General features: G+C 44.4%; 1 protein-coding gene across 1 annotated transcript; it reads left to right on the forward strand.

Moving 5' to 3' along the window:
* The first annotated feature begins 1,321 nt into the window (after positions 1-1,321).
* On the forward strand, positions 1,322-12,796 carry nrn1a (neuritin 1a). Its single transcript, XM_052017035.1, has 3 exons — positions 1,322-2,069; positions 4,577-4,721; positions 7,158-12,796. The coding sequence occupies exons 1-3, from the start codon at positions 2,015-2,017 to the stop codon at positions 7,381-7,383; spliced, it is 426 nt and encodes a 141-aa protein (XP_051872995.1). The 5' UTR covers positions 1,322-2,014; the 3' UTR covers positions 7,384-12,796.
* The last annotated feature ends 2,209 nt before the right edge of the window (positions 12,797-15,005 follow it).

A 15,005-nucleotide genomic window follows, 5' to 3' on the forward strand; every position in this document is an offset into this window, starting at 1 on the left:
CTTTAGAAAGTTACGTAAAACATTTCACCCCCTTAATGGGATTCGAATCATAAAGTGTTGGGAATGACCTGGTTTGCTTTTCATCTGCTGTGAGTCTGTCTCTCTCTCTCTTCGAGATCTCGTTTCCGGATAACTTGAATACAGATCCATGATCAGACTTTAGTTTGTTCCATTCGCTCGATAAACGTTGATGCAAACGTTACCTTATAAATAAACGCTAACAATGGTTTGCAGGGATTATTCAGGTCGATATGATAGTTTGAATAGGGGTGACCACAACACCACCTGTGTTCTATATACTGTCAATGTCCGGTTTTATCCGGACGCACCCTTTACCCACGTCAACTCTTACCTTGTGTCTTTGGGCTACTCTCTGAATGTTCATTGACAGCAAACTATAAATTTAATAATTTAGTTTCAAAGGCTCACAAAACTAATCCTGTTATTGAAAAGAACAATCTCCTGGATTTGTGAATGAGTTGTAGGGCTGAATCCACGTGATGTGTGAGGTTACAGTTTTAGGACCGTTGTTTGGGGATTGTGCATGGATTGTCCCGGGACCTCTGAAGTCAAGGGGATGAAAGAACAGGCAGGATTGAGTGCAGGGGCGGGCAGTCCTTGAATGAGACATGTCCCGTCGGTGCTATGTGAAGTGCGAGGGCGGGCTCCTTCAGAGGTCGAGTGGACGGCCTCCCTTCTCTGATTAATTCCGTCCAACACTTTGTCAGGGCAATATTCGCGGAGAGAATCCAATTGACGTCAGGCCGGAGAGAGACTCCACTTTGAACACACAACACAGACTGGCGTCATCCATTCCCCAGTAGTACCACCGAGAAATGAATAATTTACCAAGGCTTCAAACGCAAGCCCATTGCTCAGTCCTCAGCGCTTATCCACAGAGCATCTATTGAGAGCTCCGTTTGATTTTTACAGGGGCCCAGCCCGTGACTGCTCTACCACTGTTCTACCGTGGTCCAGCACTGGGTGACGGCGCCAGGACTGGGGCGGATGGGTGGTTTCCATTTAATATCTCCTACCCGCCGGATCAGATTTATCCCGTCCGCGCACACAACAATGAAAGTGCATTTTACAAGCCAATTTAACATGTTTTGTGAATTAATTCCAGGTCCTCCTGCATTTATGTCTCCCAAAGGAAGCCAGGCACACGGTCTCTCTTCGTTGCATAGATTAGGAAGGGGTGTCCAGTTACTGGAGAAATGTAACGTCCTTCAATAAAATTCAGCCTACCCCGTGTGTAATAAAAGTGGTCCAGTAAAGCGCGGGCGCTGACCCCAAAGTCATAAAGAAAACATTTTTTTTATTCACCAAGAATTTATTTTAACGAAAGGTTAGACTTTTTGGAAGGGCGAGGCTTTGAGCAGACCAGAATTCGGGAGAAGGTTGGGGGGAGGGGGAGGGGGAGGGGGAGGGAGTGGTGTAGGAAGAGGTGATGGCGACCGTTCACTCGGGAACACATCACACCATCGCAAACAACCGCTCGCCCATTAACTACAGATCCGTTCTCCCCAGCTATTGCAGGGAATGAAGTCAATCCCACCAGCACGCACCCCTCTCTTTCGCCTTCCTGTTTCACCAAGCGCCTCCAATGATCTTCAGCCCATTGAGTAGCAGGTTCAACTGCAGAGGGTCAAAATCCCCGTTGGCCTCTCTCCTGGGAGTGTGAGGGCGGGCGCTGGGAGTATGCATTCTGCTCATTAGCACGGAGATCTGAATCTTGCACTGGCTCTGATGACTATAAATGGCGCGTCTTTTCTCTACCCTGCTAGGATTCAGTAATTGTAACCCATACGTCAGGACTGTGCGTGGCCTGCGAGGCTGTTCGAGCACCCCTCCCCCTCTTCAGACGCCACAGTGAGCCTCTCCACTCCAGCTCTGTGCTGCCATTACTGCGGGCACCAACTTGTTGGCACTCTGCAATGTCCGGCCTTTGCTCACATATTCACAGATAACCATTTGAAAGCTTCCAGTCTCCAATGGTTTTACTAAACGTAGGATGGGACTTACGTTAAACGGAGTGTACCTTGTGCTTATTCTTGGCGTACAGCTCGGTGAGTGAATGATTCATTCATATCCCTGCATCAGATGCGCCCTTCAGTCGGTTGCCGGTGTGAGCTGACCAGCCACAGCCAGCCCGGCGCGGAGATACAACGGGCGGGCGATGTGTTTCTTGCTTCGAATGAAAGTATTTCGTTCGAAATCTGGAGAGGTGCTTTAGTCTTTAAACCCACTTCACTTCCCCCTCCCCGTACCAAATCTGGTCCAAAGAGCTGGTTTTATTCGTTATAGTTTGTTCTTTCCGAAGGACGAAAAATCTGTTGGCGATAAAGCGATCTTGTTTCCGATTCCGAGAACCGGGCGTGGACCGAAATTGAAATCTGTTGAGCTGTCCTTCTGGGTCTGGGCGAGCTTACCCGACAGACGGGTGTAGATGTAGCGATAAGAATGAGTCGGGAGAATGGACATTGCTAAAAGAGTAACTCTGCAGTTCCGAAGCCCTGGAGGAATTGCTAAGGGAAATTTCGACAGTTGGTTCCTAACTTCCGCCGAACCTCGCTTCTCGGAATAAGCAGGCACAATCCCCGTCTCCCAGCCTTAGATATATTCCACCTCTGGGTGATGTATGTTATGCGTGTTATTAGAGAAATAAAACCCTTTCCCGTGTATAGTCCAAAATAGCAAGGATTCAACAAATAATTGAGCGTTTGTTGTCCAACTTAGACGTCCCATAACCAAATATTAAAATACAATCAAATTAACTAACGCTTCAACATAATGATATAGATAACAAAGAGTGGGATATTGCAGTCATGAGCACATGAAAAATTCATTAACGAGACAACGATTGGCTTTTTCAAATAATTCCGTAATGGTTTCGGGAATGATGTGTAATATTCAAGTTTAAAAAGGAGCTTTGACTTTGGGTTAAAACGATGATTCGAGTCAGGTACAACAATAACCAGTGCTGAAAATGTGCTGAAAATTAGAAGAGGGTCTTTATTTTTAGTGAGAGATTGAAATTACATTTAATGGCAGAGAATTGGAAATCTGAATTAACGAATTGTGTGCCGTGAGTTAGTAAGAATTTTTTCCATTTGTAAATACCAATGTGATAAAAATGCTTTTTTATACTCTGTTAGAGCACCTCGGGGTTCCGGAATGAGGTTGCAGTCGCTTAGGTGTATTTCTTTCGGGTCTGGCGTTTCAATATTTCCGGGGAAGGTGGCTGATAATCATCTCAACCTTTTATCGCCCCAATGATAAGCTCTGTATTCATACATTATTAATTCAAATATAATCTTAATTATTTTTAATGTACGAAATGATATAACCAGCCTTAGGCGCTCAGTGAATTATAGATGGGATCCCGTTACTGATAAATTTATTCCCGAAAATTTTAGGATGGTTAATTTTCGTTAATATTGTCTATTGCTTTTTTAATCTGACCACACATAATTTAAATTGTGTTAAAAATCGTTTAAATGTAATTAAGAAGTCCAGGCAGTAATTAGTGATAGGCGTTAAGACACATCTTCAGAATGTCCTGGCTTTTCAGGGCAGGGACTGAGGGCGAGTGAGAAGAGCACGCGTTCTATGTACATCCAACCTCGCCGAGTATCTCCGGCAGCCGCCAGCCCCTGCGACACTCATGGGCTCAGCTCAACTAAGCTGGATATTAGCCGCACCATATGGCACTGGTTTACTATGTTCGGCTCCCTCCTGTCAGTATGGCGCACTTGCTCAGGAACCATGGAGTGATCAATTAGCCCAAAATATTCCAATTCCGACCATTTAGGGCTTGATTGATAGGGATCTATAACAACATGTACACGGTTCCGCTGGCAAACCAGGGCACTCACCCGTAAATCTAAATTGAATGTTAAAACAAAATCAATTGAGTGTGATCTGTGCAACAGTGCAAGAAGGGACGAATAAGCAGCAGTGGGCAATTAAAACAAAGACAGCGTGAATTAGCTAGAATAAGCTCTCCCACTGAAGGTTGGAGAATGCAAGGACCCCAGCAACCTCCACACATTGTAACAATTTGGCCAGAAGACATCCTTTCAGATTTGTAAGAGTGTTTAGGTGATGGGGCGCCTGACTGGTACCACCCAGGAGATGCGGGCAGACTGGAGCCGTGAACACTCGGTCCATCCAGTGAAGTGACATGTTGGAAACAGACTTTTAATAAATCCAGGAGAAGGGATAGTCTTCCTAAAGCCGCCGCCCCCGCTTTGTAAAACCTCCGCAGGTCCACGGGAGGGATATTTTAAAATTAAATCCCGTGGGATGAGCTTTTCTCAAAAGATTGGAGGCGCTCCCAGAAATGTCTATCAGAGTGTGAGAGGGAGGGAAAAGTGGTGAACGGGACACCGGGGGTTATTTTTTTAAGACCCTTATTACGTACATAATGTATACATATAAAGTATATGACATTACAGCGTCGAAGATGAAGGCATCAATTGTTTAGTTTGACACTCATTGGTCGATGTGTGTGTGGAGGAACACAGGCTTGACTTGGTTTATTCTCACTGATCCGATCCCCGTTTCTTCCCAGCCTATCTCTTCCGTAGTGTGCGAGCGGCGGGGAAGTGCGATGCAGTTTTTAAAGGGTTCTCCGACTGTCTGTTGAAACTCGGAGACAACGTGGCCAATTACCAGCAAGGCGCGGACGACAAGCAGAATGTTAAAACCATCTGCTCGTAAGTATAGAACTCCATATACTTAGACTCACCGCCCACCCCCCCCCCCCCGTGCACACTCGCACTCAAGCCGAAATGATGAGTGTGCACCCACGCTCAGTCACTCCCATATGTCACAGAGTCATAGAGCAATACAACATGGATGCAGGCCCTTCGGCCCAACGAGTTCATGGTACCCACCCATTTAGTCCCACTTTCCTGCGTTGGGCCCCTATCTCTCTAAGCCCCGCCCCTGCATGATTCTAACACCCACCCATACATTCTCAAGCACCCACACTACACTTGCCCCCTCTCAACATCTGCACACTTGATGTACAGGTTGGTGCCTGCAACAAATAGTTTTGGCACACCAGCGTGCACACTTCTAAACAGCACTGCTCTATTCGAACACTTCCACCCCCATCCAATAGAAAGGTTTGAATTTCTATGGGATCATTCGCGTCCCTTCCAGGACGATCCCTGCGCTTCACATCCAGAGTTTTGAAGTTAGTCACTGTTGCAATGTAATGAAGGTGGCCGCCAATTTGTGCATGGCAAGCTCCCACAAACAGCTGTAGGACAATGGTCAAATACTATGTTTCATGTGATTCTGAAGAGGATATTCCGGGGTACCGTTGTAAACCGCTGTTCTTGGAAATAGTACTGTTGATATTTTAGGTCCACGTGAGAGTGTACGCAGGGCTCAGCCTAATGTCTCATCCCAAATGTGTCGCCTCCTACAATGTAGCAGTCACTCCGTACTGTACTGAGACGTTAGCATCAATTGTACGGTTAAGTCTTTGAAGTGGAACTTGAGCCCATAACTCTATAAATAACCCCACGTCTATAATAGCTATTATGCAATTCTCCCCAACAAACCACGTCGCTCTAAATGTAACACGAATACGGCTATACAGGCACAAATTCAGATTTAATTTATTTCTCATGCCTCCCACTTTACGTGGAAATGTTCCACCGTTTCTTTTCCTGTGCTTCCATCGATATTATTATCCATTTTGTGTTTATGCTGATTCTACACTTGTATGCAAGTCACATGCATGCAAATACGCCTCTGTACATGGTGTGTATTATAGGCTTTAACTTATCACATGACGAGTAAATGTTGAGCGCAATGAAGGGCTGCGTAACGCTTATTTGAAAATGCTGCCTTATCTGTTTAATCTTTTACAAAATTGCAGCTGTTATATCCCTTCTTATTGATTAATTCGTTACTATCGTGTTCCATGACAGGATCATGACTGGGTGTTAAATTAACTCTCATCAGCAACCTGTTTTGGTTGAAAATTCAGCCTCTTCTGTTCATTTTAAATACCTATCGGTTACTGTAATTAATAAGGGCTGAGCGTAGGTGGAGATTGTGTTAACACCTTGTAGTTGGATTAATTAGAAAGCTTCGGATAGGAACCGAAGTGGCTCAATACTACTACAAAAAGGCAAAAGTAAAATTGCGTTCGGCTTCGCCTGTGTACGCCCCTGTGTAATGGTCTCTAGAATAGTCTAGTAATAGCCGCCAGAAGTATAGATCGGACGCATACATCCACCCTGCCCGCTGTATTTACTGCGACAAAAATTCGAATAACCTTGTAACACCGGATTCCAATTGAAATGTGTTTTTTATATTCGATATCCTGGTCCTCATTTGCTATCCTGATTTATGCTTCCGAGAGAGAGCGAGGGGGAAGAGAGAGAGAGAGAGAGATCAGAAATGATTCGGTTACCCTCAGGGACAATTACGCCAGAAATGTTAGAGAAGTACTACCAGCCCTGGCGCTTCACTGTCTCATTATTTATTCGAAATGCACAAACCTTGAGTTTCTGTCACCAGTGTAATGTGTTACTGGGAGTACCGTCGTAGCAAACATTCTAAATGATGCCATATGGGTTGCCATACTATTGTGTATTTTAAAACACCACGTTTATTTTATACATTTAAGTTTAAAGAAACAATCGCTATAGGATGAGCAATCGAGTCTGTTAATGAGCAATGTATGTAACACTTGATAGAATTGCGTCTGTGTGTGTGTGTGTGTGTGTGTGTCTAGGGTAGCAGATTTTCCCAAAGATAGATCATTTTATATATTAAACAGCCCTAAAGCACCAGACAGCCATACTCTGTTAGAGAGAGCGGCAAGTTGGGTTGTCAGCAGCCACAGCGCCTGGATTTGTTCAAGACAATACACAATTGAGAATATTTATCCGATTCAATAACCCCTCCTAGGACAAGTAACAAATGTAAGCCATCTCACACTAATGCTTCGCTGGCAACGAAAGCAACTTGGAATTGAGGAAGCGGGAAGAATGGAGGAACAAATTATTGGGCACTTGAATAAGACAGATCTTGCTTTGCGAGCTGTAGGATTGGTCCTGTTATTGCTTTGGCCCGAGATGCTTCCATTGTCTGAGTGTTTTATTTGTGAATTCATTCCCCCACTGTAGATACTGGAACGATTTCCATGCATGTGCGACAACCGCGCTGGCGGACTGTCAAGATGGAGCGACGGATGTTTGGGAAAAACTCAAAGAAGATTCCAAAAACCTGGATTTCGAAGGCAGTTTGTTTGATCTGTGTGAAAGGAATAACTCCGCAAACACAATAACTCCCCAGTGTTTTACCTTTGTCGTTTTAACATTGTCCGCCTTACTGACCTGGATTACACTCTAGGAAGACAGACAGGCGTTTAAACACACACACACACACACACACAGTGTGGATTTGCAATCATTTCAGAACCACTGGACCTTCAAAAGATATTTACAAGGACTGGAAATATCTCCTATCTTTTTGTTTTGATTTACACAAAGGCGGCTTCGTGTTATTTGCCAAAATGTTACCGAGAAGCGATCGGCGGTAAAACTCGCAGAGATCACCTGAATAATAAAAAAAAGATGCAAACCAGAACCCAAAAGTTCGGATCAAACTCAGGAACGGCCTCGGGCCATCGCTATAGATCGTGGGTCATTCGCAGGAGGAGAGAGCGAGGACGAGAGAGAGAAAGAAAAGCAAAAAGCAGTTCACTCTTTTGTGCGATTAATCTGCCAATTCGTTCTGTTCTACTGCCACCACCCCATGCGAATTCAAGTCAACAGCTTCAACCATTGCACAATCCTTATATTCTTCGCAGCACAACTATGGTGATCACGTCCCAGGAATCTCCGAATGACGGTCACGGTTTAAATGCCATTCCTCTTCGGAGATTTGTTTCGTATTGTAAAGATATATTGCCATCTTCATCAGCCTTTTTAGTTTCTTTATTTTAAATATATATCTATAAATAATAAATATATATGCTGACTTATTTTTGGATGTCGCGTAGCAGAATAGATCACAAAAGGTCTTCAATGTATCTCAAACGAAACGATATGAGAACCAATCATTATTTTAGAGATTAACAAAAAATACTCGCAAACCGGCAAAAAATAACTAGAGCTACATATCCAGAAATAAATAAAATATATGAGTTTGTGTGTTTGAAATGGCAGTGTCACTTGTTGTTTGAGCGAGTATTAGAGGGAACAATATTAATCGGTCTAATATGTTAATATCCTGAAAGAATATGGTTATACTGCTGTCGTACGATTTGTATTAAAATTATGATTTAAAATATCCATATCCCAGCCTCTGCTGCTCATGCTTTTAGTAACAGACGGATTGTTCCATAATTAATAAGACAGGATATTCAGGCAGTAGCGAGGTTGTAATCGATATGAGTGGGCGTAATGTTGCCCGTTATCCGGTGTTTTTAGTCTAAAAGAGATGGAGAAAGAGGTAGGAGTGGGGAGAAGAGGGAGACAGGGGTCATTAGTAGGGACAGGATAGACCCAGAACATCTGATAAATAGTTTAGATTTGATATGGAGGGAGAAAGGGCAACGGATGTTTGAAGATGCTCTCGGTAACGGAGGCAGGAACTCGGCTCTCCCTGGCCCTCCAGCGTACTTTGAATAGAACACTAGATTGTGAAGATTTCTCCGCTGAAGTTGGCGTTGTAAATGTACTGTGATGGCGATGTAAATTTTCCACTAGTTCCTTGAGCATTAGTATGGGCGGTAACCTGGTGTGCTTTCCCCTAAGTACATCCTCTGCAGTCTCTCATCCCCGACTGACCGCTCGCCTTCAGGTAGACGCCAAGCCACCTTCAACTCTTCCTCCAGACCCGGTTTAGAAACAATTTTATGTTCTAGGCCTGCATTTAGTTTTCAGAATTATTCGGTGAGTTGTTAAATCGTAACCCGGGACTGTATCGAAGTGGCTTTCAAGCCAACAAAAACAAGGCTTCCAGGAGTCGCATTCAACTCCTTGCAAGGAATCCGGTCAAGACTGATTAGTGTAGATAGGAAAAATTCCGTCCAGATTATTCTGCAAAAAGAATTTAAAATATTCTGATAGACATATTAACCCAAATCAATGACTTGAATTAACATCTATATCAGAGTATTGTAAATTCGCTAAATCAAGAAACTAAGCAGGTTTTATAATATTCTTTTGATTCGAATGTAATAAAACAGGATATAAAATCAGACTAACCAGTATAACGTGATCTGGATTATTTGTTGTCTGTCCCCATGAGGTTTCCCCCAAAGAGGGATTATAAACAGGTCCTCCAGAAACGTTTCAAGACATTCCCCAGTCTGAAGGCGAGACCCCTACGCATTTAGCAGTCCGGGTAAAACACGAAACTATTTTAGACATAGGCCTGAATTAATCTCCTTGGAAGCAATCTTTTTTTTAATATTCAGCTCTAACCACAGCAAAAGCGAATGTGATTAAATGGAGATGAAATATTAAATCATGGTTTTTATGATATAGAGCTATAAATTCTACCAAATGGCCCTGTAACTCATTGCATCGAGATCTGGTAAAACATGGTCTTGGGACACCAGGTACCCTCTAAGATAATTTCATATAAGGTCAATAATTTTAACAGGTGTATTTATCAGTTGAGCAGATCCCTGGCGTAATACAGATTTAACAACGGAATGGGGCTGTTAACTCCGCAGCGTCAGAGACTGGACGAAGCTCCAGTTCTGAACTGTGGAATTGGGAATTCAGTTTCAAGTTCAAAATTTTGACTTTGCAAATTGTCTTTTGCTTCTTGCAGTCCCGGTGAGTGTCAGACCCTTGACAGTTTTTTTTTCCGGCCCTCCAGCGTCACCAGGCTCCAGAGGGGGCTGATATGAATGAAGGTCGCCCCGGGGGAAGTACATTGGGTCGTGAATGCGGCAAGGCAGTGAGAGAGGGAGAACCCCTCCCCTGCGCAGATCACACTCACACAGCCTCGCCGCAAGAGAGGGAGGGCGAGAACCCGCCCTCGAGCGCAGGCTATTTTAGTGAGCTTCATTGCAGGGAGGCGGCGGTGGGGAGGGGGGGCTTTCCAATGTGCTTTGGTAGACTTGTAATCATGGAACTGGCTGATCAATGGTTACACGTCCCCAAGTCAGCAGGGATGAAGCAGGCACTTAAACAGCCTTTTTGTGTGTGTGCACTGCACATTACACTGGATCAAAGCTCGTGCCATTGCAGGACCAGTTAACTAGTGCTGGACGGTTATCAAATTTTGGAAATATTAATAGTGGAAAACGAGGAGGAGCGAGTTTCTGTTGCTGGCAGTGCGACTAAGGCGCGGGTATTCATGGAGATCAGAAAATGATTTAGTAATGAATGTTTCATGGTTAGTTCTGCAGGAGGCTGCGTTACCTAGGCGACTGCGGCGGGGAGAAGGTTGATGGACAACTTCAGGTGCGTGCAGTTGAGCAGAAACAGGGATGGGAGGGATCTAGAAAGAGAGATGCAAATTAAAACTGATTCCCACGAGATAAATTCATAAATCATCGCTGCTAAATGTGAATTGACCTGAGTTTTAATCCAACAAAAGGCATTTTTCTTTTGTTTTGTATAACCTCATCCGCAAAACACAACGTGCATTGAAGCATCTGTGGCGATTTTATCTGCAGCGGATCCGTGCAGTGTGAGATGAACTATTTATGGAGTTGTCCTGCCGGGAGGTGGACAAGCCGCCAAGCTCTGAATGTGACTGCTTGTGCCTTGGGTTCTGGAGCTGGATGGGAGGGAGCAGCTCTGTGAGATCACAGCTAAAACAGCCACAGTGTGAAAATGTGATCTTTCCTCAGTTTGGAATAGAGTCACGCCGAGTCAGCTGGTATTTAATTAACATCCCGCCTGCAGTATGCGACCATGGTTTCAGGCAGGGCACGTTTCGGTTGTAGTAGAATCAGGGTGCCACGTTTCACATCAAAATCGTAGTGTCAGAAATGAAAATAAAGTTCTAACCCCCCCCCCCCCCCCGCGAAGCGGGAACCCGATTTAAAACCAATGAAGCATTTTGGAAGTGTAGGAAAACGGAATAAAGGATGTTTGTCTTAAAATAATCAAAAGCAACGATACTGCCAGTAAGTCGACAGTATAACCATATTCTTGGCAAGGGTCTCAGATTCTGAAAAACAATATAACATTACCGAAACTTAACAAATTAGATCATGAACTATATTAACATTTATTGCCATGAATAGGAAGAACACGTTTGCACAAATGGCTTGCAAAAAACAAAACAGTGAAAATAACGCAATTTAGCGAACGAAAAGTGTGGGAAATTGTCTGAGAACCCGAGAGCGGTTCTGTATTTTCCGCAGGACACGGTTAGACCACCCGCCCTTCCCCAAATGTTGTGCACTTTCAGCTATTTTATCCAAACATTAACGAAGCCAACCTCGACCTGTGCTTTAAACAAATTAGAATTATTTTCATCCCAGTTTTGCACGTTCAGACCGAGTTCAATGGTTGGACGGACGCAAACGCCTCAGCGACGCGGTGGGTTGCGATGCGGAAGGTCTATATCGTGCAACCCACTTCTGGTGTTAAACGTCCGATACCCTTCCATAAGAAGCTGTTTACCGAGTGACCGGTGTAACGGATGGTGGGTACAGTGGTATAAATATGCACATTCGTTTAAAGTGCTTAGACTGTTTTAACAGCCTCACACACCCGCCTATGTCTGCCTATAAACGTTACACTCTATAAACATAGCAGAGATTAGGTCTTCATAAAAAGCCCAGCTTTAACAAAGAGCCGCAAAACAAGAGCACTGTTTTGCATACTAAAATGGCACAAATAACGAGTAGGTTGGTTGTCGAAACAGATTGCAGATTCCATTGCTATATCCAATAAAACAGTTTTCAATATAGTTACCTCAAGTAAAAGCAAAAGATACTTCGCAACAGATGTAGTTTTGAGATTAATGATTTACTCGCTTCTCTGCGCTTTTCTTTTTGGGGGTTTTATATAGAATCGAAGTTTTTTTGTAATATTAGTTCTTGTGCGAACAAAACCAAGTGTTCTATGTGTTTAAAGATTCGGATAATTGCTTGCAACCATTGAAGTGGAGTTGATGCCTTTATACCCGTCCTTATGTAATCCTTGTGCCCATAATCACAAGAGTGTGCAAAAGTGTCGTGATGTAATAATGCCTGATGTCTTTTAAAGAACCTCGATTTGTTTCGTTGGATATGTTCATTGTTTTTTTTTGCTCGACGTTGTAATGAAATCTCACAACGTTACCTTGACTTTATTAAGCAGTGTATGCGATGAACATAAGGGGGGTGAGAGGGCAGTGACGGATCTTTGGCGAAGCTTCCTAGTTTATCGTTTACTGTAACTGAGTCTCAAAGGATCCAACGAAGGAAGATTGCAAGGAAATGAGCAGTCAGCGGTTTCGCACTGCTTTCATCATGATAACAGCGACGTTAAGGGGACAATGGGGAAATTCAGCACCCGGATTCCTTGCAAATCTTCCTGCTACACTCCCTTGCTTTCCGTGAACCCGATAAAGAACTCACGTGCATGCTACTCCTCGTTTGCAGATTCATCCAGTGTTGCTCTGTCGGCATGCATTATTCATCCAGACCTGGGCGATATGCTATTGACTGTTAAATGGGACGATTATATTTCTGTACCTTTTTATTTTCTGTTCATTTCAGGGGGCGAGTTGGGGAAGAATCATATCTCTTAGAAATATTATATTTATGTGGTAAAGGCTGGTGCTTTGTTTTTGGTTTTATGCGTCATATTCTTTCTTCCGTCTAGAGATATAAATAAATTTCATTTAGTTTTTATACATGCTGGCTGTTGTATTTTATTTGTAGGCTGCGAACTGCATCCACAGCGCTTTTCTCGGTAGCTTCATAAAACAAATCTTTGTAGTACCACTGATACAAAACGGCCGTTTATAACAAGGAGTAATTTAAATAGGAAATATCCTTTGACTGGGGAACAGACCTGACAATAACACACATAGGTGAATGCCAACTGGAGGAGCGACTCCGCTCTCGCAACAATTCACAGTTTATTTAATTCCCCGAACACGTTCCTCCCTCTTCTTCATCCTTTCGCTCTGCCTTGTGATGCCGTGGAGTGGAGTGGTTGGTTCAGATGTAATCTAAATCACAAACACTTGTATCGGCGACGCGCCGCAATCTGCCCGACAGCCGTCTTAACTGTCTCCACGGATGCTAAGGCAGGGAGATTTCAGCCTGCATTCCTCCCCACCACCACATCCTCGTTCTCTTCACACCCCCCCCCCCCGCCCCCCCCCCCCCCATCCCCACCACCACTGCCTCCTGTCTACCTAAACACTGGAGTCCTTGTGCACTGTGGTTAGAAGCTGGAGCTGACGGGAGGGCCACACCCTCGGATATTTTGCATTTCAGTCAAAACCGCATCGGAAGGTCGCCCTGGGATTGGAGTTCACCCACCGGAGAGTCCCAAGACTTTGCAATTTAGATTTCATTGTCAGTTCCCCTGAAACAGAGACCTTCGCTGCAGTAACACTACACAGAAATGTCCCGCCACAAATGGTTTAAATTAGTTTCTAGCCTATTTAAGATTTCACTAAACCGCAGTCGAAGCTTAAAGGGTTGCTGCAGCCTTTAAATGTGGTTAAATAATTTGACAGCTGATTGCCCCATTTAAGAGCGGGGCGCAATGCTGAAATCCTCAGCCCTATTATTTCCCGACGCCGATAACAAGATAAGGCGCGATCTTTACATCCGCACACGGAAGGAGTTAATGCGCCTTTCTCCTCATTAAACCACGGATGTCCAATCCCCCAACATGACCGCACATAAATTGGCGAAATGATATTGATTTACCCCATCTGGTGAACACAGGAATTAATCTCAGAACAGCGTGAATCTGTATTCCGATCACTTGGCACGCCTCGGCACGCCAGTATCATTAACATCTCAATTAAAATATCTATTATAGTTTTAATTAAAAGCTGCCATAATATCAGGGTAAAGGGCAGTGGCTCGGACATGGTTTGAGATAGTAGAGCGCGGTTAAACATTGTCCATAATTCTAAATATTTCTGCACACTAGTTGGTTTGGCGTTGTAACCGGCCGGGGAATCACATCGTGCTGCGGGCAACATTTTGGTTCCTTCCGAAGTGCACGGCCAATATCTTTGCCCGAACATAGGCAATCTGAAGATGTTGGAATTCTGCACGTTTGGCCAGGCAAACGAGGTGAATTCCAAGTGTCAGTCTGCACACCTAATTCTTACGTGAAGAAACGAAACCCTCCCAGAACGCTGAACACACCCAGTGTTGGCAAAGCCAGCTTCAAGGTTTGCGTTTAGTATTCAGACCACCTGTTACAGGTTGGAACTTTGCAGCTAAACTGTTCTTCTTTGATACAAGGAAACGCATTTGACACAGGGCGGTGGAGGCCAGATCATTCGGTATATTTACAATCTGCTGGAGGAACTCAGCGGGTCGAGTAGTATCGGGGGGGGGGGGGCGGGGATTGTGATGTTCTGGGTCAAGAGCCTACATCAGGTCCTGGTGCAGGGTTTCGACCCGAAACGTCGACAATTCCTTTCCCCTCACAGATGCTGCTCGACCCGCTGAGTTTCTCCAGCAGTTTGTTTGTTGCTCCAGATTCCAGCATCTGGTGTCTCCATATCTGAGGTGGAGACAGTTAACTATCTGAACGATGGGGGAAGTGAAGGGCTGTGTGGAACTGGCTCAGAAGAGGAGTTGAGGCCAGCACAGATCAACCGTGATCATATTGAATGGTGGGGCAGGTTTGAGGGGCCTAATTCTGCTCCTGTGTTGTGTTTATTTGTCGTTCCCAGGGCACTGGATGAGAGGGTCATCAAACAAAATCACATCCAGGCACGGGCGGAGACTTTGAGATGGATGATCAAACACTTGGAGGGATGAGTTTAAGGAGCGATTTAAAGGCGGAAGGGGAGATGGGAGGAAGAAAGGT

This window comes from Pristis pectinata, chromosome 5, assembly GCF_009764475.1.
Source record: "Pristis pectinata isolate sPriPec2 chromosome 5, sPriPec2.1.pri, whole genome shotgun sequence".
Taxonomy (NCBI): Eukaryota; Metazoa; Chordata; class Chondrichthyes; order Rhinopristiformes; family Pristidae; genus Pristis; species Pristis pectinata.